The sequence below is a fragment of the Neovison vison genome, chromosome 7, assembly GCF_020171115.1.
Source record: "Neovison vison isolate M4711 chromosome 7, ASM_NN_V1, whole genome shotgun sequence".
Classification (NCBI taxonomy): domain Eukaryota; kingdom Metazoa; phylum Chordata; class Mammalia; order Carnivora; family Mustelidae; genus Neogale; species Neogale vison.
Window position 1 is genome coordinate 207,049,965 of NC_058097.1, and position 22,003 is coordinate 207,071,967.

At 55.0% G+C, this 22,003-nt stretch overlaps 1 protein-coding gene across 6 annotated transcripts in view; it reads left to right on the forward strand.

Moving 5' to 3' along the window:
• Positions 1-6,270, forward strand: part of KMT5B (lysine methyltransferase 5B) — a 53,575-nt gene extending 47,305 nt beyond the window's left edge. For all 6 annotated transcript variants that reach the window (XM_044260050.1, XM_044260047.1, XM_044260048.1 and 3 more), the window contains one exon: positions 1,969-6,270. In XM_044260050.1, the coding sequence (XP_044115985.1) occupies positions 1,969-3,452 (1,484 nt within the window). In that variant the 3' untranslated portion in view covers positions 3,453-6,270. The remainder of the gene's footprint in view (positions 1-1,968) is intronic.
• Positions 6,271-22,003: the final 15,733 nt, after the last annotated feature.

Genomic DNA, 22,003 nt, shown 5'->3' on the forward strand with positions numbered 1-22,003 from the left:
GAGAGTGTGCCCCTGTGGGCAGCCAGTGGGATGGGAGTTTTCAGGAAGAAAAACCGTGAGCAGTGTCCCATTCTGCAGAGAAAGGAAGAGGAGGGCAGGGCTGGACAGTGGCCGCTGGACGGCACAACAAGGTTTTCCAGGGCTGCCGAAGGCCGTCTCACTAGAGGGACGAGCTGGATCCAGGTCGCAGCGGGCTTGCGGTCCGGCGCGTGGGGTGCGTGTGGGTTGAAGGGGTGGTGCGGGCATGGCGCGGGAGTGGGCGGCAAAAGGAACAGGAGGCTGACAGCCACCAAGTTTGGTCCTGGAGTGGTCCTTGAGGAGTCTGAGCCGAGCCGGGGGACTTCACAGTCGAGTTCGAGAAGGCCAAAGTGCCGGACGCCGGCGTGCGCCCACACCAGCAAGCACATGTCTTCAGTGGACCTCGTAGGAAGCCTCGTGAGCATAAAGAAATCCTATAACCAAAGAAGGCCCTGTATAGGCTCGTGTTTTAAAAAATCGTTTCCAGCGAGTTTGGTTCCGGTTCACGCGACGTCAGTTCTCCGGCCGAGTGGCGCCCAAACCACGACTCCCGCTGTTCTGAGAACGAGCGGCCGCCTCGGGGTGGGTAGCCCGCACGGAGAAGCGCCTTCTGGGTCCGGTCCAGGTGCTCGCTCCTGGGAGCTGGGCTGGTCTGGGTACCCCAGATCCTCTCATGAGACCCCCTTGAGTACAGAGCCTTCTCTTCTTGGTGGTTTGACACGTTGGGAGTGCTTGTAGCGCATTCTTGTTCTCTCTCAGTAGAAGCTAACTAGTGCTAACTTACTGGCTTAGCCATGCAGAGGGAACAGCCGTCGCCCTGGCAACCCTTGGCCAAGTCCACGGCGACAGTCTCTGCGGGCAGTGTGCTCGGTTTACCCATAATCGCTTTTTACGCTCCCTGTCTTCTGCTGAGAAGTGGGGATTATTACTTCTGTCATCTCAGCTTCCTTAGTGGATGACTCCGGGGTAGTTTGATGAGGAAGGGATTTTAGGTGGGGGCTGGGGGGGGACGATAAGGAATTGAGAAATGGACTCCGGTGAAACACTGTGCATACAGGTCCTAACAACGGAGAGAAAAACATACAGACAGCAGAAAGTCCCTGGTAAGGTCAAGCTCCCTGCAGAAGCAGCTTAAACTTGAGTCACCCATAAGCCTTTTTGCGAATCTGATCGGGGCCCTCGGGTTGGCGATTCCCAGGAGGGTCCTCGCAGCCTTTCCATACGCTTGTCCAGAGGAAGTCGGATCCCCCTTCGTCTCACGAGTGTAACTCGAGTCACAGGCTGCTGCTTCCCACCTCGGTTTGGTGGTTGGCAGCGGGCAGTCCCTGAAGGGATGCGGCCGAGGACGCTCTGCCGCCCCTGGAAGTCTGCTGGTCCTCGCGGAGTGGGAGCAAGCACTTTGTGTAGTGCAGCTCGTTGTGGGATTGACAGTATATAGTTCTTAGGGTCTCTCTTGCTTGTTTGAAAGCACCGTGGTAGAGTGTGTTAGAGCTCAGCGATGACGTGTGTGTTCTGCATCACCAGTCAAGTAATATCCTCTCTTTGAGTCCATGAGTCACGGGTTTTAGAAACCTATCTTGAATGATGTTGAGAATTTGTGAAAGAAAATCTGATTTTTCCTCAAGTTTACAAAGACTCGAGGAAATAACTGAGGAAAAGAAATACTTACGTGTCGGACAAGTATCACAGCGGGTTATGGACGAGCTCTGGGTGGAGTGCAGGTCCTTGCTGCAGGAGGTGCCGAGGCGCTCCGTAAACCGGAGGCAGCGGTTGGGAAGTTACAGGAAGGCGGCATGGGGGTGCCCGTGTGCCGGCGGAGACCAGCGGGGTCCCCTCACACGCTGCTCTGATCCAACCCTCTCGTAGCCAGCAGGTTTGGGCGGTGTGTTGAGTGCGCCTGTGTTCCCCGGGCTGGTTTTCATCCTTTTTTTTCTTCTTCTTAACTTGCAGCTCCTAACCGAAAATCTTCCGTCGGTGTGAAAAAGAACAGCAAGAACAGAACATTAACAAGGCAGTCTATGTCAAGAATTCCAGCTTCTTCCAACTCTACCTCATCTAAGCTAACTCATGTAAACAATTCCAGGGTACCAAAGAAACTGAAAAAGCCTACAAAGCCTTTACTTTCAAAGATAAAATTAAGAAATCATTGCAAACGGCTGGAGCAAAAGAGCGCTTCTAGAAAACTCGAGATGGGAAACTTAGTACTCAAAGAGCCCAAAGTAGTTCTGTATAAAAACTTACCCATCAAGAAAGAGAAGGAGCCTGAGGGACCGGCTCCGGCCGCGGCGGCCGGCGGGTGCTTAACTAGACACGCGGCGCGGGAGCACCGGGCGGGCTCCGGGCGAGGTGCCCCGCCGCTGGGGCACGGCACCCCCTGCGCCTATACCACCAGGAGGTCCGCGCGGACGAGGACGACCCCGAAGGAGCCCTCTGACCTCCCGCTGGATCCCAGCCCGTCGGACGACTATAAGAGCGGCTCGCCAGCAGCGGGCCCGGACGGCAGTGGTGGCGAGCAGCCGGCTGCCCCGGCGCAGGAGGGGGACCTGACCCCCGGGGCAGTGCCCAGCGGGGAAGCCAAGTGTCCGAGGAGTGACAGCGGCCTGTCAAAGAAGAAATCACGGCAAGGAAAACTTGGGAAACCGTTGGCGAAAGCCGAGGAACCTGCCGAGGGGCCGGACTCCCCTGGAGAAGCTGGCGTGGCGCCCGAGGTGCTGGGGGCCCCCTGCGAGCCGGCCGAGCACGGCGCCCCAGAACCCGCGTCCGGGGCCTACCCGGACTGGGCGCCTTCGCCCGGCGGCGGGCCGGTCGTCACGTCCGACAGCTTCAAGACGAAGGACGGCTTCAGAACTGCAAAAAGTAAAAAGAAGAGGCGAATCACCAGGTATGACGCGCAGCTGATCCTGGAGAATAACTCTGGGATCCCCAAATTGACTCTTCGGAGGCGCCACGACAGCAGCAGCAAGACCAACGACCCGGAGAGCGACGGCATGAATTCCTCAAAAATAAGCATCAAGCTAAGCAAAGACCACGAGAACGATAACAACCTGTATGTGGCCAAGCTCAACAACGGCTTTAACTCAGGCTCGGGCAGCAGCGCCACGAAACTGAAGATCCAGCTGAAGCGCGACGAGGAGGGTCGGGGGCCACACCCGGAGGGGCTCCGCGAGAACGGGCTGTGCTGCGGCGACCCTCTCTCGCTGCTGGAGTCCCGCATGGAAGTGGACGACTACGGCCGGTACGGGGAGGAGAGCACGGACGAGCCGTCCTCCTCCGACGGCGACGACGAGGACGAGGACTACGAGGAGGACTTCGAGGACGACTTCATTCCCCTCCCTCCGGCCAAGCGCCTGCGGCTGATCGTGGGCAAGGACTCCATCGACATCGACATCTCCTCCCGGAGGAGAGAAGACCAGTCGCTGCGGCTCAACGCGTGAGCGCGGTCTCGGTTTGGCCTGGGAAACCTCCTTTAAAGAAATAAAAACAAATTCCCGTCAGTAATTCCTCCCCCGAGACCGTCGTAGCGGCCGCGCTTCCCTCGTCTCTCCACTTAGCAGCGTCGTACTGTAGAAAGTGTACAGCCCGCTGACCTCCCTGAGTCTGATTTGTGCAAATTTTTATTGTACTTTTTAAATAGCCTTCCTACGTGCAATTCTGAGTTAGAGGGAAAGCCCAGTTGTAAAATAAAGGCTCAAGCGAAATTGTACAGTGATAGCGACTTTCCACACGGGACGTTGAAAACAATAATGTGGCTACACAATTTTCTTTTTCCTTTTTTTTTTCCTCTTCTTTTTTTTTTTTTTTTTTTTAACCAAGAGCATCAACTGGCTCTTTAATATATGACTAAACAATAATTTAAAACAAATCATAGTAGCAGCATATTAAGGTTTTCTAGTATATGCTAATATCACCAGCAATGATCTTTGGCTTTTTGATTTATTTGCTAGATGTCCCCCCACCTCGGAGTTGTCAGTTTCACACTGTCCGCTGGCCCAGGTGTACTGTGCGTGGCCTTGCTCAAAAGAGCAAACCTTCGGTCGGGAGTCGAATTGGTTTCTTTAAAAAAAAAAAGTACAATGACACGTGTGACCGCTCACTTTCCAGTACATTTTCTGTACAAGAGCGGCAGTGCGGAGGCCACGGTCCGAGTCCGTGTATTTATTGCTTGTCATGTAAATTAAAGACCTTGTATTTAACACTTTTCAATCCTTTTAGATAAAATTGTTCTTTGCAAGAATGATTGGTGCTTATTTTTTCAAAACTTTGCTGTGAACAATGTGATGACAACAGGCAACATTTATCTAATGAACTACAGCTCTCTTAATTTGGGTCTTCAAGGTTTCTGTTGCACTTGTAAAATGCTACAAGGAATATTAAAAACTCTATTCACTTTAACTTATAATAGTTTATGAAATAAAAACATGAGTCACAGCTTTTGTTCTGTGGTAACCTATAAAAATGTTTGTCTTTGAAATTCAATGTAAAGAACTGAGAACAATGTATATGTTGTAAATATTTGTGTGTTGTGAGAAATTTTTGTCATAAGAAATTAAAAGAACTTACCAGGAAGGTTTTTAAGTTTAGAAATATTCATGCCAATAAAATAGGAGATTATAAAATATATAGTTTTAAGCACTGCATCAGTGGGAGTTCTTGGCTTATGTTAGTTTATGTATGAAAATATCAAAGATTTTTTGACTATATTATCAGTTAAATGAAAAGAGGAGTCAGATTTAATTTGTTTTTTTTTTGAAGCACTTTGAGAAGAGAAATTAATTTTAAGTAACTTAATGAGCAAATTTTTGATTACTATTTTATGTTCAATACCAACCTTTCATTTCTCTGGATTATTTTACAAATCATTGGACAAAGAATTTGGGAATATAAAGCTGTAGCAGGTGTTTGACGCCATTGGGTCTCTTACTTCTGGGAAATGTGTACGTGTACTTTCAGATATACAGTGTTCCTGAGTAAGATCGGTTTAGGGGATTCGTGTAGTGTCTATAGAAAAGTAGCCCATGTCTTAAGATATTAAAAGGAATCTGCCCGTAACAAAAAGTCCAGTGGAGAAAACCTCAATGCTTACTCTCACTTTTGGTGATTCCTGCTGGTTGCCAGGTTCTGGGGAACATCCTTTAAACTGAGTCCCATAAAATAATTGCCAATAGGGGTTCCATGTAGAAATTAATAATATTCATAAAAGTGTTTGCAATGTAGAGTTTTTGTTTCTCCTCACGTTCTTCTAAGGAGTTACTCGTGTGGTCTAAACGTCGCCTCATTCCCGTCTGTCCCATGCAGGTCACCCCTCAGGTAGCGTGGAGGGCAGGTGCAGACCCGCTTCCCTGCCGCACCCCCCGCCCCCGCCCCTGCCCCGCGTGTGGTCCGTCCCCCGCTGCGAAGCAGAACAGTTCCCCCCGGGTTCTGTCCCGAGGCCCTCAGAGCGCGTTGTGGACCACGTCTGTCCTCACGTTGTCCCTCGGGGGAGAAGTGAGTCTCCAGCCACTGAGGAAGGTCGAGCATAGACTCCGTGTCTGGAAAGTACCAGAAAGCTGTGGGCCACCCCTTTCACTCCCGCCTTAGTGTGGAGCATGTTGAAGAGGTTCAGAGACTTCAGTCTCAGACCGTCTCCCGGAATACCAACGACAGCCATTTCAGGAATTTCCCCCTAAAGGAAAAAGTCACAAAATACCACATTTCTCCATTTCGAAGCTTAATTTTAGTAACTTATTTACGTTTTTCGAGGCTGACCTTCCCCGGGGGCCCCAGCAGCGGAGCCCTGGGGTTGGGGTGCACAAACCTTTCAGGGAAACCTGATTTCCGTTTTTCCAGGTGGGGGCCTCGGAGCTGCTCAGGCTCCGCCGTGGAACTTCCCCGTGTGGGATGGTGAGAGCCACACACGGGTGACACGGTGACCACTTGGAAGAGGCTGCGTTCCATACAACTTCAAGCTTGAGCTTGCGCAATGATTCGTAAAGATTTTTGGCATTGTAAGAATTAGGAGATGATCATAAAAATACATGTAAAGTGTTCGATTTTCAATCATTTTTCAAATTACTGTTTTAAATTGTTTTGCTGAGTTGTAATACCTTTGAGATACAATGTATTCCTTGTACTGAAAGAATGAAAAAAAAGGACTTTTTCAGCATTTGAGGTAAGTTCTTTAACGTTTCATTAAAAACATTTTTTACGAATATTTTGTACATGCACTTGCAGTATTGAGGTTAATCATTTTAATAAATTCGGAAATTGAAACAATCTGGCCAGTGTTCGCTGTATCTGAGAAGAAAGGATCTAAGGGGTGCCTTTCAGCACAAGGCTTCCGTTTCAAGTAGGATTTGTAAAGTGGAGGGTTTGCAAGCTCTCCAGCATCTGCGAGTTAGCCGAACTTAGCCGTTGCCTATGTCCCAGCCTCCCATTCGCTTCTGGTGCTGCTCCTTTTGTTGAAAGGACAGGAAAGCAGTCCTTGTCTCCTGGGGAGGCTCCCCTCCAACCCCCGCCCTCCGACCCCACACTGCACAACTCCCAAGGGCTGGGTTTCTGCCCTCTCTGAATGGACAAAACCGGCCTATCGGGTGGCGTGGGTCCTCTGTCCTCCTAGTTACTGTAGCAAAACCCGGTTGAGGGGACACGTGGGCCTGGCTTAGGAGTCGGGGGGCAGGAGTTTGTCCGGCCCTGCTGCATCTGAGGGGCCCTGGGCGAGCTGCCAGCCCCCCCCCCAAAAAAAAAACCCTCTCTGCAGCACAGTGAAGTCCCTGTGGATGCCCGAGGCAGGCAGGGTGGGTGACGCAGCATGGACCGGAGAGCGCTGATGTCCCCATTGAAACTGCCGCCTCAGCCGGCTTCATTCCCGTCCACTGCCCGGTGGCAGCTAGCTTGTAGCATGCTGCCCGGAGCCCTGTGTGGTTTCGTCCCTCAAGTGCCAGCTCTGACACTGGCGCACACCCAGTCATGCTTGCTTCCAAGCCCAGAGGCGCTTTGGTAACCCCAGGGTTCCAGTAAGTGAGGCCCTGGCCTGCGAGGGTGACGCAGTCTCCAGCGTCTCCTTCCCCGAGGTCAAGAGCGTGGGCATTGCTTGCATTCACTAGTGGGGAGGCCCGTTGGAAAAGCGATTTTGAGTCCTTCGGAAGGGGCAGGGCGTGTGGATGGGCAGGGCTGGGAACGGGGCCTCCCGCCAGGGCCACCCCTGCCGGCATCAGGTTTGTGTTCATGGAAACTGTAGCAAAGCTTCCGATCTGGGGGACCCAAGATGGCCTGCAGCCTCCTGTGGTGACTTGGGTCACAGTCCTTGAAAGAAAATCTGTCTGTTCCCAGATCCTGTTTTCTCCTTGTCAAATGCGTGAGTTTTTCTGCTAAGTTCAGTTGATCAAGACTTCCCTCTTTTGGGGGTACCCCTCCCCCCAACTGAGTCTGCTCCACCGTGGGGCCGCTCACACACCAGAAGGCTGGCAGGGGATGTGCACGTGGCCGGCCAGTCTGAGACCCTGGCCGGCGCGATCCCAAGTGACCTAGAGTAAGGCTGCATTTCTATAATACTCATTGAGCACGTGGTTGTATTAGTGCGGGGAAGGCAAGAGGTGTAATTAATTAAAACCCTGGGAGCAGGTGACAGTGACCTAGGAGAGGGGACCAGAGCGTCCGGCCCCTCCCCCCACCAGGACCTAGAAGAGGGCAACCCCCCACCAGGACCTAGAAGAGGGCAACAGGGGCTTTCCGGAGGAGCCAGGCTGGTGGGGAGAGCGGAAGCAGCTGGAAGGGGAGGTGGCCTTAAGGCGGGGGTTTGTGTGGTTAATGAGGGACAAGCACAGTGAGATGAGAATCTTCCACACTTCCACGGGGGATGAGTTCACAAAAGGGAAGGTGGGGGAGTTATTCAGAGTCTGGAGGAGGCGGGCTGGCCTTAGTCTGGGTCAGTCTTCCTTGGTAACAAGAGGAAAGAGGCGGAGCTGTGGGGGGGCCAGTTCCAGCAATGAAAGTTTCTGTTTTGTCCGTAAACAGGACGCGAGGGCCCTCAGAGCTTCAGGAGCAAGAAGGAGATCCAAAGTCGAGAAAGGAAAAGCAAGCCAACTCTTCAAACGCAGCATAATTCATTATGGAAACATTTACCAATTACTTTCGAGGTACTGGACTGTGTTCTAGACACCCCTGGAGCCAAGGCAGAAGGGCACAGCACTTCTCAGCCCTGGTGCGAGACTCTCACCCAGGTGGCGGTGGGGTGGGGGTGGGGGGCTGAAGACGGCAGGATAGAAGGCTCAGGCGGGTGGGGCAGGAGAGGGCTTGAATGAAGAGTCCCGGAGAGTGTACCAATTAAGGAAGAGAAGAAGAGTCCATGGCCTGAGTGGGCCCCTAGTCAGGGACAGTACAGTCACCCGAGGCCTGGAGATGCACCTGTGGTCAGAGAATGGACAAGCAAGTGGGAGGAGAGGAGGTTGTGGCCAGAGCGGGCCCTCAGAGCTTTGGAGGGACTGCCTTTAAATGATGGCAAAGACGCTGATGGGGCCTGAGAGAGAGTGTCCTGGTTCTGGGAGACCAAGACATTGGGCAGAACCAAGGTCACTCAAGATGACAGCTGACACCCTTTCCTGTGAGTCCTGGGAACCACTAGCCGGAAGCAGGCTGCAAGGGATAAACACAGGGAGGTCCCCTACTCAGGGGCGGTGGCGCCTTGCTGAAAGGGAGGTGAGCAAATGCTCAGAAATTTGGTTTCAATGAATGAGTCAGCCGGCCTGAGGCCACACAGGTCGCAGGGCCAGACCCAGCTCCAAGGTCCTGGGTGCTTTTGGATCCATGCCTGGAGAGCACTAGCAAGAGTTCCAGAGCCAAGGGTCACTGGGCCAGCCCATGTCGCAAGGCCCCGGCTTCCCAGGTTAATTCTGGAAAGTTCCGTGGATGACAAATGGTAATCACTGCCTTTTACCCTCCTTTCCATGCAGTTATACGGGGCCAGGGGAACTTTGCCCGGAGGTTATCATGCAGATAAGCACGGTGACCTAGACTCCGGGGCTTGAGAAGTGTGGAAGGTGCTTCGTGGACTGGCCTTTAGCTGAGTGAGTCGAGCCAGAGGAGGCCCGAAGACCTCCAGGAAAAAGTCCAAGGTTTCTTCCAGCCTGGTGAGCGGCTGACTCCATCTCGACAATGACCTCACGCAAACGTAGCCAGGCACACAGGAGGAGGGGGACACACTCTGGAAGCTAGAATGACGAGTCCAGGGATCGAGAACACTCCTGCACCGCTAACTCCCCAGCCCCTGCCCCTGCGTGTTGTGATTTCTTACACCTGCAGGTGGGGCGGGGAGTCAGATGCGGGTGGGAAGCGTCTGCTAATCTCTCCCGCAGCCTCTGGCAGGTTGGAGGTCACACTCCCACAAACCAAACAGAAAGTCGTTTATTTCCTCCTCTTGCCAGGGAAACCACATTTTTCCTTGGGTAGGAAGGGGGAGTGACGGATGGCCTGAACAGCCTCCAAGTGGCCCAGACCCGCTCCAGGAAGTGCTCAGCCCCGGTCCCTGGGGGCCCAGCGCTGTGGGTCCTGCTGCCCTCCCCTGCGGTTCCTCTCTGTTTTCTCACCTGTCAAGCAGGGCTTACCTCGCACTGACTGTGCACTTGTTCAGGAGTGACAGGAGCTGTGAGCCTCTGCCTGGGGCCCCGTCCCCATGTCGCCAGGGCTGAGTGCCGTCTGTGTGCTCGTGGGCTTCCTCCGGGCCTCTGACCTTTACCCTCTCCGGGTAACCCCTGCTCCAACAGCCTTCAGTCACAGCCTTTTCCATTCCAGCTTCAAATCGCTGGGCCCCTGGACCCAGTCTCCACTGGGACATGGTGGACGAACATCAAGGTTTCCAGTTCTTTCTTCCTCTGGCCAATGCCTCTGTCTGCCACGCTGGGCCTCCTCCGCTCCCAGAGCACACTCCTCCTCCCCCATGCCTCCCCTCCTTCCGCAGGGGCCTTTCTGGATGTGTCTGCTCCCTCGCCAACCTTCTCACCCAGGGCGCTCAAAAGGCATGGGGTTCCGGGACTGGCTTTCCCGGAGCCATGAGTGGCAGGTGCATACATTGGCAGAAAGTGGGGCACAGGCCTGGATGGGAGGAAGTGAGAAACCCTGAGGGAGTGCCCAGGAGGCGCCATTGCTGCTGGGGAATGGAGGCAGGCAGAAGGGTCCAGAGACCCTGGTATGAATAGTCTGTAAGCCCAAGGGGGCGGAGAGGCAGCAGACCGTAGGAGTCCTGGAGACAAGGAAGGACAGGATGTGCTCTGGAAGGATGCCGAGAAGTTCAGAGGGGCCAGTCCAGAAGATTCAAAGGGGCTGGAGGGGCCAGGTGGCCCCGAGGACATTGGGTGAGGACGGGAGGGAGACGGGGCCTCACTGGGTTAGGAGGAAGGGCCAGGCACCCTCAGGGGAAACTCAGTCCACACCACTTCCTAACTGGGCAGCCTTGGCTCCCTGTTCTGTGAAATGGAAACAACTGTGCGTGCCCACCTCACTGAGGAGCAGATGAAACAGCAAAAGGGTGTCCGGGCACGGTGTGGCCCTTGGTGGGTGGTCAGCCACCATGGGTCGCTTTCAGTTTCTGGGATCTAATTCCAGAGGCTGTGCTTGCTGTTTCTCTGGCTTCGCCCAGTGAGCCCCACCTGGGCTCCCCAACCCTCCTCCCGGCCCCAACAGTGGCCCAGCCATCCCAGGCCTGAGGCCAGAGGGACAGAGAGGGGGACGGAACCCCGGGCAGCAGGGACAGCCTGAGCCCCGCTGCTGGCGGTGGAAGGCATCCTGCCTGGATTCCAACACAGGCAGATGCTGCTCAGGCCTCTTCTTAGCCACCTCCTCCTGGGAGAGCCAGGCCGGGGGAGGATGGAGCCAATGCACAACGGCCTAAGCAGGAGAGAAGAAAGCAGGGGGAGCAGGCAGGCCGCTAGCGGCTGCACCACGGAAGCTGCAGAGCGGAGGCAAGGAAGGCCGGGCCGGGGACGAGGTGTCAGATGAGGTGTCAGATGACGTGCCTCCTGTCTGCACTTCATCCAGTGGGTCTCGAACACCCATCACCATCTGACCACAGCCACTGCCTCTGAGAGACCCGCCCTGCTCATCCCAGAGCTGTCGCCTTTGGTCCTTTGCCCTGGATCCGAGACAGGTACGAGTTCTGTTCTCAGGCGTGGCTGGAGCTCGCCCACACCCAAGACATTCTCGACAGTCTCGGCGAAGGACAAAATAAAAACAAACACAGGTACTTGACCATGTTACTGTGCCCTGCACAGTTCATTTTTTTTTTTTAAAGATTTTATTTATTTATTTGACAGAGAGAGATCACAAGTAGGCAGAGAGGCAGAGAGAGAGGAAGACGCAGGCTCCCTGCTGAGCAGAGAGCCCGATGTGGGGCTCGATTCCAGGACCCTGGGATCATGACCTGAGCCGAAGGCAGCGGCTTAACCCACCCCGGTGCCCCTGCATAGTTCATTTTTAAAGTAGAGCTTTGCGGGGCGCCGGGGTGGCTCAGTGGGTTAAAGCCTCTGCCTTCAGCTCAAGTCATGATCTCAGGGTCCTGGGGTCCAGCCCCTGTGGGGCTCTCTGCTCATCCGGGAGCCCGCTTCCTCGTCTCTCTCTGCCTGCCTCTCTGCCTACTTGTGATCTCTCTCTCTGTGTCAAATAAACAAAATCTTTAAAAAATAAATAAAGTAGAGCATTGCTACATATGCTTTTAGTCCAAGAAAAGTGCAGATGGAAGCAATATATAAATACATATATATTTTTTGTCTTTGGGGAGGATCCTGCAAGTTAGTTCGTCTTAAAGTGCAACACTGTTTCATCTTAAAACTGGGGCAGCTCTGCGGGAGGACCTCTGTACTGAGGCTTCAGTGATTGTTACTTTGACTTGCTTATGATTTCCAAAAATATAAATTAATACATTAATAGCCTGGCAGCCAGGCCCAGGAGGTTGCTGCCCTTTGACCACTGGAGGCACTCACCAAAGCAGTTCATGTTCAACTCCCTTCCGCCCCTGGAGCTGCTGGCAGGGAGCCAGCAATAAGAAAGACCCTGGCCAGGACGGGACCACCACCTGTCTGCCCTTCCTCCCCCCAGAGAGGGACATGAGTCCATCCCTGCCCTGGAGGCGCCAGGGGAAGGCGGCGAGTGTGTCTCTTGCATCATTTTTTTTTTTTTAAAGATTGTATTTATTTATTCGACAGAGAGAGAAGTCACAAGTAGGCAGAGAGGCAGGCAGAGAGAGAGAGGAGGAAGCAGGCTCCCTGCTGAGCAGAGAGCCCGATGCAGGGCTTGATGCAGGGCTTGATCCCAGGACCCTGAGATCATGACCTGAGCTGAAGGCAGAGGCTCAACCCACTGAGCCACCCAGGCGCCCCTGTCTCTTGCATCTTTGGGAGCACCAAAGCCTGGCAGGCTGGGATCCTCGTGCTGTTCCTGGGAGGGAGGAGGAGCCCGAGGCCCTGAGCAGGACAGTGTCACCAATGTCATAGAGTCAGTCCCCAGGACTCCACCACCCTGGGCTAGTTCCTAGGGACCCCTGCGAGGGTCTGGTGGGTTATGGCTTCAAGATGGGAGGTAAGGCTGGTGGGTACCCTGGGGCTCACCTGGGTTAGGAAGTCTTTCCCGTTCCCTCTGTCTGGACCCTCACTCGGTCCCACCTTCACCTGAGTGGCAACTTCTGAGCCCTGGGACCTCTGGCAGATGTCAGCTCCAGAATCCTTCTGGAGGCCCCACTGCTTTCCGATCTCCTCTCGGTGCAGTTCTGATTCCTCTAGCCCCATGGAGTCCTGGGGGCCTGACGGTGTCAGCCCAGGAAGGCCCGGGCAAGCCACAGGCTGATGGGGAAGGGGCTTCCTCCCTGGAGAAAGAAACCCTAATGCGCTCCAGCCTCTTGTCCCCTTTGGTCAGCTGGGCAGGGTTCAGGTCATCCCCAAAAGCCAGAGCCTTAGGCTGCCACCAGCCACGAGGGCCCCTGGGCCACCCTCTCCTCCCCCCACTGAGCCCAGGAGGCCACACTAGGCAAAATGGCTGTACCGAACTGAGCCCCAGGACCCCTTCATCCTGCCCCAGGACTCCCAGCGGAGAAAGGGCCAGGAGGGGGGAGCAGAACTTTTGCTCCACATTGGGTCCCTGGGACATGGCCCAAGGTCTGAGATGGGGCGGGCTGGTGGCCAAGGGACACGTGGGTGTGGGCTGCTGCCGCTGTCATAGCCTTCATGCCAGGCGAGGGTGGTGGACCAGCCAGGAAGGAACGCACTGTCCCCAGGCTGGCCCCGCCAGCCTACCTGGCGGGACAGACACTGCTGCTTCCAGGGGTTCGCACGCAGCCTCTTTGGGGGGGGGTCCCTCGGGTCCAGCGAGGGTGTGCGCTGGGCAGGCGCAGAGCAGGCACAGCCCTAAATGTCTCCTCGAGGCTGACCGTTTTCCCTGTGGACGAGGAGGGAAGGCATGTTCTGACAGGGACCAAAGCTGGAGGCTCGAGCGTTAATGGGGCGCGGCGAGAAGGAGTGAGACGCAGTGGGGGTGCAGGGGAGAGTGCAGGGTGCCCAGTTGGAGACAAGGACCTGGGGGGCAGCCCTACCCCCACATGCCGGCCTACCTGCCCAAGGAAGGCTTGAGCCCAGTGCTCCCCCATTCTGAAGCTGTGCCCCCTCGCCTCCCAGTGTGGTCGGGGCTTCCACGCACTCGCTCGTTTCCTCACTCATTCATTCGACGGCTGTTTGCTGAGCACCCACTCTGTGCCATGATCTATACCGGGCACACACTGGCCACCAGGGAATCCCTGCTTCCCACCCTTGTGGGGGGGGGGGTCCATAGTCTGACAGGGAGATGCACTTCAGTTGGGGAACACAGAGGAGGGGACACAGGGGGAGGCCTCCTGGAAGGCTGGCCAGCACAGCAGGGAAGGCTTCCCGGAGGAAGTGTCGTGGAACTTGGTTTGGGGCCCTGCCCTTCTCAGAGCTTCTGTCAACAGTAGCCTTTGGCCCCTGCCTTGTAATGCACCCAGGCTGGCAGGGTGAGACAAGGGGACAGGCTTGGCCTGGCCACTCACTGTTCCACATGGCAGCCTCAGGAAAGTGAAGACACGTTGGCGGCCCCCCCACTTCATCCTGCGGCCCTGTCCCTCGGGACCTGGGCCACAGCAGACTTGTTTCAGGGCCTGAGGCTCAGCGAGAGCTGAGTGAGCAGCCGGGCCCTCTCCCTCCTGCGTCTGGACCCACGCCCTGCCACCTCCCGGGTGGGTCACCCACCGCAAACGCCGCCAGCACCTCGAGCTCACTCTTCTCATCTGCCAAGTGGGGAGGAGGATAGTTACAGCAACTAACTGTCAGCTGTCCCCTAAGTGCAGGCACTGCGTGGGCTCGGATTTTCCACGGGTTGTCTTGATTTCTCCTGGCAAGGCTGTGAGGCAGACCTCACCACTCGATGTTCTAAATAAGGACCCAGAGGAAGATGAGACTAAGACTTGTCTCAAAACCACAACCTGGGGGGCCTGAGTGGCTCAGTCAGTTAAGTGTCCCCCCCCGTCCTCAGGGTCCTGGGATGGAGTCCCGTGCCACGCTCTCTGCTCAGCAGGGAGTCTGCTCCTTCTTCCCACACTGCCCCTCCCCCTGCTTGTGCTCACTCTCTCTCTCGAACAAATAAATCAAGTCTTTAAAAAGCCACAAACCCCACAGACCCACAAAACTGGCTTAGGACCCTTTTCTTCTGTTCAAAATCAAGAGACCCCAACCACTTCCTTGAACATTGTTCTTACCAGGTCTTGTCTCAAGCCAGAGGCCTGCAGAGAGACACGGAAGGTGGGCACCGGGGGCTTCCTCCTGCAGGAGCTGGGAGAGCCACAGGCGGGCAGTCCCCCTGCCCCAGGGTGTTTGGAAATCAGGACATGCTGGAATCACCTGACCCTGTGCCTGAGGGGGTGAGGTACAGGAAGACCCCCCCAGAAATCACTGGCCAAGGGTCACAGCTGGCAAAACCTCTACCACCACCATTGCTTCCCCGGGAGCTCTTTCTGGTGGCTGTGGCTACAGGATCCCACAGTGACACTGTCCCTGGTGTCTCAGTGGTGGCCACAGTGGCTCCTACACCAGCCTGTTCTGGAAGCTTCTCTTTCTTTCCCAAGCAGGTTTCCTCCCCTTCCCAGGGGGATCCGGGATGGGCTTTCCTCAAGAGTCTCCCAATAAATGAGTTCCCTTCTTCTTCTTCTTTTTTATTTTTTGTAAGTAATCTCTAAATCCAACGTGTGGCTCGAACTCACGACCTCGAGATCAAGACTTGGCGTGCTCTGCAGACTGAGCCGGCCAGGCTGCCCGAATTACTTTCCTTCTGAAGTTGACCTGCGGTGGTGCCTGTTCTTTGCAGTCAACAGCGGGAGCAGTCGGCGGCTTGGGGGCTGTGGCTCCCGTGTCAGTTCTGGGGGAAGACTGGAGCGCAGGGAGTGAGGGTGGATGGGTCTCCTCCGCAGCTGGGAACATGCAGCCACTGCCGGTGGAATCTTTACAGAACATTTCAAAGGACTCGGGAAAAGGCTCGTGACAGATGCTGCAGCTGAAGAACAATTTACACAAAGTCCACACGTTGCTTTGTCTGTTTTTAAGATTTTAGTTACTTATTTGAGAGAGAAAGAGCCAAAGAGAGAGTGAGCACAAGCAGGGGCTGGGCAGAGGGAGAGGGAGAAGTAGACTCCCCCCTGAGCAGGGACCCCAACACGGAGCTCGATCCCAGGACCCTGGAATCACGACCCGAGCCAAAGACAGAGGCACAACTGAGACACCCAGGCTCCCCAAGTCCACAAGTTTTAATATACAACTTCATTATTTTGGACATGATACACACACGCTTGTGTAACTAGCACTCAGCTCAAGATATAGGACATTTCCAGCCCTTGGAAGGCTCCCAAAGGCTCCAGGTGCCCCTTCCCAACAACACTGCCTACAAGGAGACCATTACCCTGACTTCTGACTCCACGGACTGCATCTGCTGTTCTAGAACTTCATATAAATGGGATCTGTGGGTTCCCTTTTGTCTGTCTTTCTGTGCTTTCCCTCATGTCCATGAAATTCCTTCACGGTGTGGCATGTGCTCTTTTTTTCTTTTTCTTTTTTTAAAGAGCTTATTTATTTGAGTGAGAGCACAAGAGTGGGGTTGGGGCCAGGGAGAGGCAGACTCCCCTCAGAGCAGGGAGCCCAACGAGGGGCTCAATCCCAGAACCTTGAGATCACGACCTTGAGATCACGAAGGCAGACGCTTAACCCACTGGGCCACCCAGGCGCCCCATGGCATGTGCCCTTCATCACTGTCGTCCTCAACTGCGGGAATATACCTCGATTTGTTTATACATTCTACCCCTGCTGGGCATTCCCGTGGCTTCCTCTTTGGGGCTATTACGAGTGCTGCTGTGGGCATCGTTCACGCACACCTGTTGCTGGACGTAAGCAGTGATTTCTATCAGGTACGGACCTATATCCAGGAGTGCACTTACTGGTTCTCACTTCGTTATGAAAAATGTCAAACCTACAGAAAATGTGAAAGACTTGTTCGGTGAACTCTACAAGCTCTTCGCCTAGACGCCGTAACTAACAGCCTACTGCAGGGGTCGCATTGTATCTCTGTCCATCTGCCCGTTCCTCTGTCCATCCATTGATCCATCTACTGTTCCTGAGGCAGCAATACAATTTTTTTTTTAACAATACAATTTTAAGGGGGAAAAAAAGGGCAGGACACAAAATTATCCCAAAGCCATAGACTCAGAGAGATTGGGAAGATATTCTGCAACCCCCCAGTGGCCACGATGATCTCTGCCTGGTAGGATGGGGTTAAGGTCCCCTGGAGGAAGCAAAGGTGGGAGGGACCAGGGAGAAGAACAGAAGCAACCCGCCCCCACCCCCCACCCCACCTCCCAATCCTGACAGGTGTGAGCCAAGGGCTCAGAGGGCCCCACTCCGGGTTGAGAGCCTGATGTGGCGCTCAATCCCAGGACCCTAGGTTCATGACCCGAGCCAAAGGCAGAGGCTTTACCCCACTCAATCATCCAGGTGCCCCAGCAGAAGGTTCTGGAGGAAGAGACCAGGACGGTGTATTCAGTATCAGTGTTTATTTCTTTTTCTTTTCTTTTTTTAAAAGATTTTATTTATTTATTTGACAGACACAGAGAGAGAGAGCACACGCAGGGGGAGCCTCCAGCAGAGTGAGATGGAGAAGGAGATGGGGCTCGAACCCAGGACCGTGGGGCCATGACCTGAGCTGAAGGAGGACGCTTAACCCACTGAGCCACGCAGGCTGCCCCATTGTGAATTTATTTGTTTATTTATTATTATTATTTTTTAAAGATTTTATTTATTTATTTGACAGACAGAGATTACAAATAGGCAGAAGGCAGGCAGAGAGAGAGGAGGAAGCAGGCTCCCTGCTGAGCAGAGAGCCCGATGCGGGGCTCAATCCCAGGACCCTGAGATCATGACCTGAGCTGAAGGCAGAGGCTTTTTTTTTTAAAGATTTTATTTATTTATTTGACAGAGAGAAATCACAAGTAGTCGTCTCGAGAGGCAGGCAGAGAGAGAGAGAGGGAAGCAGGCTCTCTGCTCAGCAGGGAGCCCGATGCGGGACTCGATCCCAGGACCCTGAGACCATGACCTGAGCCGAAGGCAGCGGCTCAACCCACTGAGCCACCCAGGCGCCCCAGAGGCTTTAACCCACTGAGCCACGCAGGCTGCCCCATTGTGAATTTATTTAACACTACTGAACACTGAGTACTGTCTCTGTCAAAAGAGCAGAGTGTGTGTCCTGAGGGATGGAATCCAGCGTGGGCCTGGCTGGAGGGCAGATCGTGCTAAGGCCATGAAGGGAGGGTTGAAAAGGGTCAGAAAATTGTGGCCGGGGAGGGTCCTTGTGGAGAGCTCTGGGCGCAGAGCTGGAGCTGGTGGACCCAAAGCGGGCTGCTCCTGAGCAAATTTCAGGATGCATCTCTTTCCGGTGGTGCGAGGGCAGGGCCTGGAGGCTGGCATCTGTGCAGACTTCCAGTTATAAAATAAGTAAGTCACGGGGAGGGAAAGTACAGCACGGCGAATAGGCAATGATACTGCAACAACATTGCATGGTGACAGATGGTGACGACACGGACCGTGGTGACCGCCACTCAGGGTGCAGAACTGTCGAATCACCATGTCGTACACCTGAAACTCACATGTAGTGTGCTTAACTACACTTCAATTTTAAAGAAGTGTTTTAAAAGAGGGTCGGGGGCACCCTGGGTGGCTCAGTCGGTTGAGCATCTGCCTTTGGCTCAGGTCCTGATCTCAGGGTCCTGGGACGTAGCTGGGCACTGGGCTCCCTGCGGAGTGAAGCTCCCTGCTTCTCCCTCTTCCACTCCCCCTGCTTGTGTTCCCTCTCGTTTTGTCTCTGTCTGTCAAATAAATAAAAACCTTAAAAAAATAAAATAATTAAATAAAAGAGGGTGTAGACCAAGGTTCAAGAGCCCAGAGGCCGGGGTTGCCCGGGTCAGGCAGGTAGATGTGAACACCTTGTTCTTTCCAGGTGCACGCCCTGGCCACGTGCCAGGTTCTGTTCTCTGTTCTTTTAACGATTCCCTCATTTCATCCTTTTAACAGCCCTAGGAGGCAGAGCCCCCTGTCGCCCCCGTTTCACAGGCAAGGGACAGAGGCGCCAGACTGCGGCTCGGGTGGAGCCCGGGATGGGAACTCGGCCCCGTGGCGCGCGGGGCTCCCGCACCTTTCAGGGAACCGTCCCCGAGCACCCGGCACGTGCGCGCCCTGCCGTGGGTGGAGGGGCCGGGAGAGGGCGGGGGGGTCTCAAGGCCCGAGCCCCAGGGCGCGCGCGGCTTGGCGGAGAGCTGCGATGGCCTCCGGCCTTGGTCGCGGCTCGGATTAGACCCGGCTCCGGGGACGGGAACCTTCGCGGGGTCACACGCTGGCGCCGCGGCCCGGGCGGTGTCGTGTCGCTGTCGCTGTCGCGGCACCGGCAGCTTCGCGAAGCCAGTCGGAGCGAGGGGGACGGCGGTCGGCCGACTGAACACGGGGGTGCGACTCGGCCCAGGTCCCGGCGGCGCTGGGGGACTTCTGGGGGAGGGACGCGGGCGGCGGAGGTTCGCCAGGGGCGCGCGGGGAGGGGGACCACGTCTCCGCGCAGGCCCCGCCCCTCCGCCTCCAGCCCCGCCCCCTCCGCCTCCGGCCCCGCCCCTGCCGGGGGCCCAGCACCCTCCCCCGCCCAGAGGGAAGTGCTGCAGGAATCCCGTCGGGCCGGATTCCCTACCCCAAGGACAGCGGCTGGGCCTGGAATTCGGCCCAGACAGCGGGGCTGGGAGGAGGGTCCAGCCGCAGCCTCCCAGGCCCCAGAAGATCTTCCAAGGTCGCCTTCCGCGCTCGTTTTGCGCCGTTACGGGGCGTTCAGAGAGGCTCTGGGACCCGCCGGGATCCCAGGGACGGTCGCCGGTTGGGCTTCCGTCGACCTCTGAGTAGCTTCTTCCTGCACCGTGGGGCCGGAGGGTTCCAAGTCGGTTAGCAAAAGGGGGTGGGGATAGGGCTAGGGCCGTCCAGGCTAGGGATGGCCAGTATCCCTAAGAGGAGAGACCCTCCCAGCAGGCAGAAGTCAGACCCTGGGCTGGGAGAAAGGAAGTGGGCTTGGCCCAGCGGTGCCCATGGCCTCCTGCCTGTGCCCTTGGATCTCAGCTCACCCATCTGCACAGGGCATCTCTGGTTTCCTGCTGGTTGTTTCCCACAGTAAGGAACTCTGCGCCAAGGCCATCTGGCCCAAGTCCAGGCTGCGGAGCCCGGGGCTGACTGAGGCGACTCAATAGGCTGCAGCTCCTGGCTCAAGGCTTTGGGACTTTTTTTTTTTTTTTTTTTAAAGATTTTTATCTATTTATTTGACAGACAGAGAGAGATCACAAGTAGGCAGAAGGCAGGCAGAGAGAGAGGAGGAAGCAGGCTTCCCCCTGAGCAGAGAGCCGGATGTGGGGCTCGATCCCAGGACCCTGAGATCATGACCTGAGATCATGACCTGAGCTGAAGGCAGAGGCTTAAACCACTGAGCCACCCAGGCGCCCCAAGGCTTCAGGACTTCTAACTGTGCTTTAAAACAGATCCTGGGGAGACAGGGGGGGCCCTGGGGATCACTTCCAGCAGATGGATGGCCTCTGCCCCGGGGTCTACCACCGGGAATGGGAACTCAGCTGGGCCTCGTATGTAGATTTTGGCTGTCATCTCTACATAAGGACAATCAGATTGTCACAGAGATAATGTGATCAGGCTTGAAAGCTATTTCTTCACACCGTACCCCTTCCCACTATCAGCTTGTGTGCAGTAAAATTAGCTCGTATGGGACCTTTTGCATGTGTGATAAAAGAACCAGTTTGTTTGGTATGAGTATTTAAAATACGACACGGTTTTAATAATCATATTGAAGTATTTCTTTGTTTTGTGAAAGTGGAAAAAGGCCTTTTTCCTCAAAAAAAAAAAAAAGGAAAATGATGTAGGGAAGATGATGTTAGAGTTCGAAGTCGACAGTTAAGAAAGAAAGAAATCTTGAGACGTCTTTAGTGCAAAGTGGTGGCTTATTAAAGCACGAGGACAGGACCCGTGGGCAGAAAAGCTGCTGCCCCGGGGTTGTACACTGTGGGGTGGGGGATGTAAGGAAAAAGGGAGGTTTTAAAAGAACTTTCATTTGCTAAAGAGCACATACAAGATACCCTTGCCATTGTCAAGTTAAGGCTTTCCCCTCCCTCTAGCAAGGTGTTAGTATTAAGATAGTTGATAGAGATTCCTGGAAGAATGTCACTTGTGTCCCACCGAGGAGTGGGGGGCGGGGAGGTTGCAGGAGTCACTTGTGGTCCCGTTCCCCCCCCCCCCCCCCCCCGGGCTTCTGCTCCCTCATTAGAAAAGGCCCTCACACCCCCACCCTCTTAGACCTCTGGGAGGCCCCACATTGCCAGAGTCCTTGTAGGCTTTGCTCTCCTGGTGGCTTGCATGAATTGCAAGTGTGCCCTTCCTGACAACAGGTCATGGCTCCTGTCTTCCAGCCTCTGGGAATCCCTCTGGCAATCAGTAGAAGGGCACAGCTACCCTTTGTGAGGCCCTGACTCTGGCCTGCCCTTTCTCAGCTCACATCAGTGACTCACCACAACAATGCTGTAGGGTAGGGACAGTTATCTTCATCTAGTTTAGAGAGACAGGTGACTTATCCAACGCCACACCGTCGGTAGAGGCACAAGATTCAAAGATAGGTTTCTACCCTTGACGCTATCCTCAGGATCCCTGCAAAATGAGGGATGATGGGAGGGCCTGTCCCATCCACCAGACGCATGGGCATTTCAAGTCACCTGCTTTCTTTAAACCTGCTGGGCTCTACACCCTGGCTGTGGCCTGAATTCGCTGAGGCTCGGGGTATGGTAGGAGGCCACTAAGTAAGACCATACTTGGGCTCAGAGACCTCCAGGAAGCTGCTAGGCCTGCTCAGGCTCTAGCTAGCCTAGCTCCTCATTACACTCCTGGCCGGGGCTGAAACCCAATCGCGAGCACATAGGATTTCAGCCTGTTGGCCTTGAGCCCTCACATCAATATTTTAAGGCTTAGAAATGAAGTAAGGGAGCCTGGTCTTGGGTGCAGCCTGGGAGAGGGTGGCAAGCCCAGCCCAGCCCAGACTCTACTTCTCTCGCTCTCTAGAACCCCCCACTGCACCAAGCCTTTTGGGGATTTCTGGACTGAAGGTGCTTTTGATTAAAGGCTCCCCTGGATTCTTAGGAAGTCCTGGGTTGGTCTCCTCCATTTCTGGGGGAGACAGACTCAGTAAGCCCTCCTTTTGAATAGGCTTTGTCGTTGGAGTTGGTGGCAGGGCTGTGGCCCATGGGACCCTGGTCTGCCCAGTGGCCCTGAAGGGTCCCCCGCCTAGTCCCTCAGGCCAGACCAGAGGAATGAGTCAGCAGGAATTCCCAGACTGGACTGAGACCTCCCAACCCCTACCCCTCCACCTCCCCACCCCCCGCCATTGCTCCTAAAGGCCCATC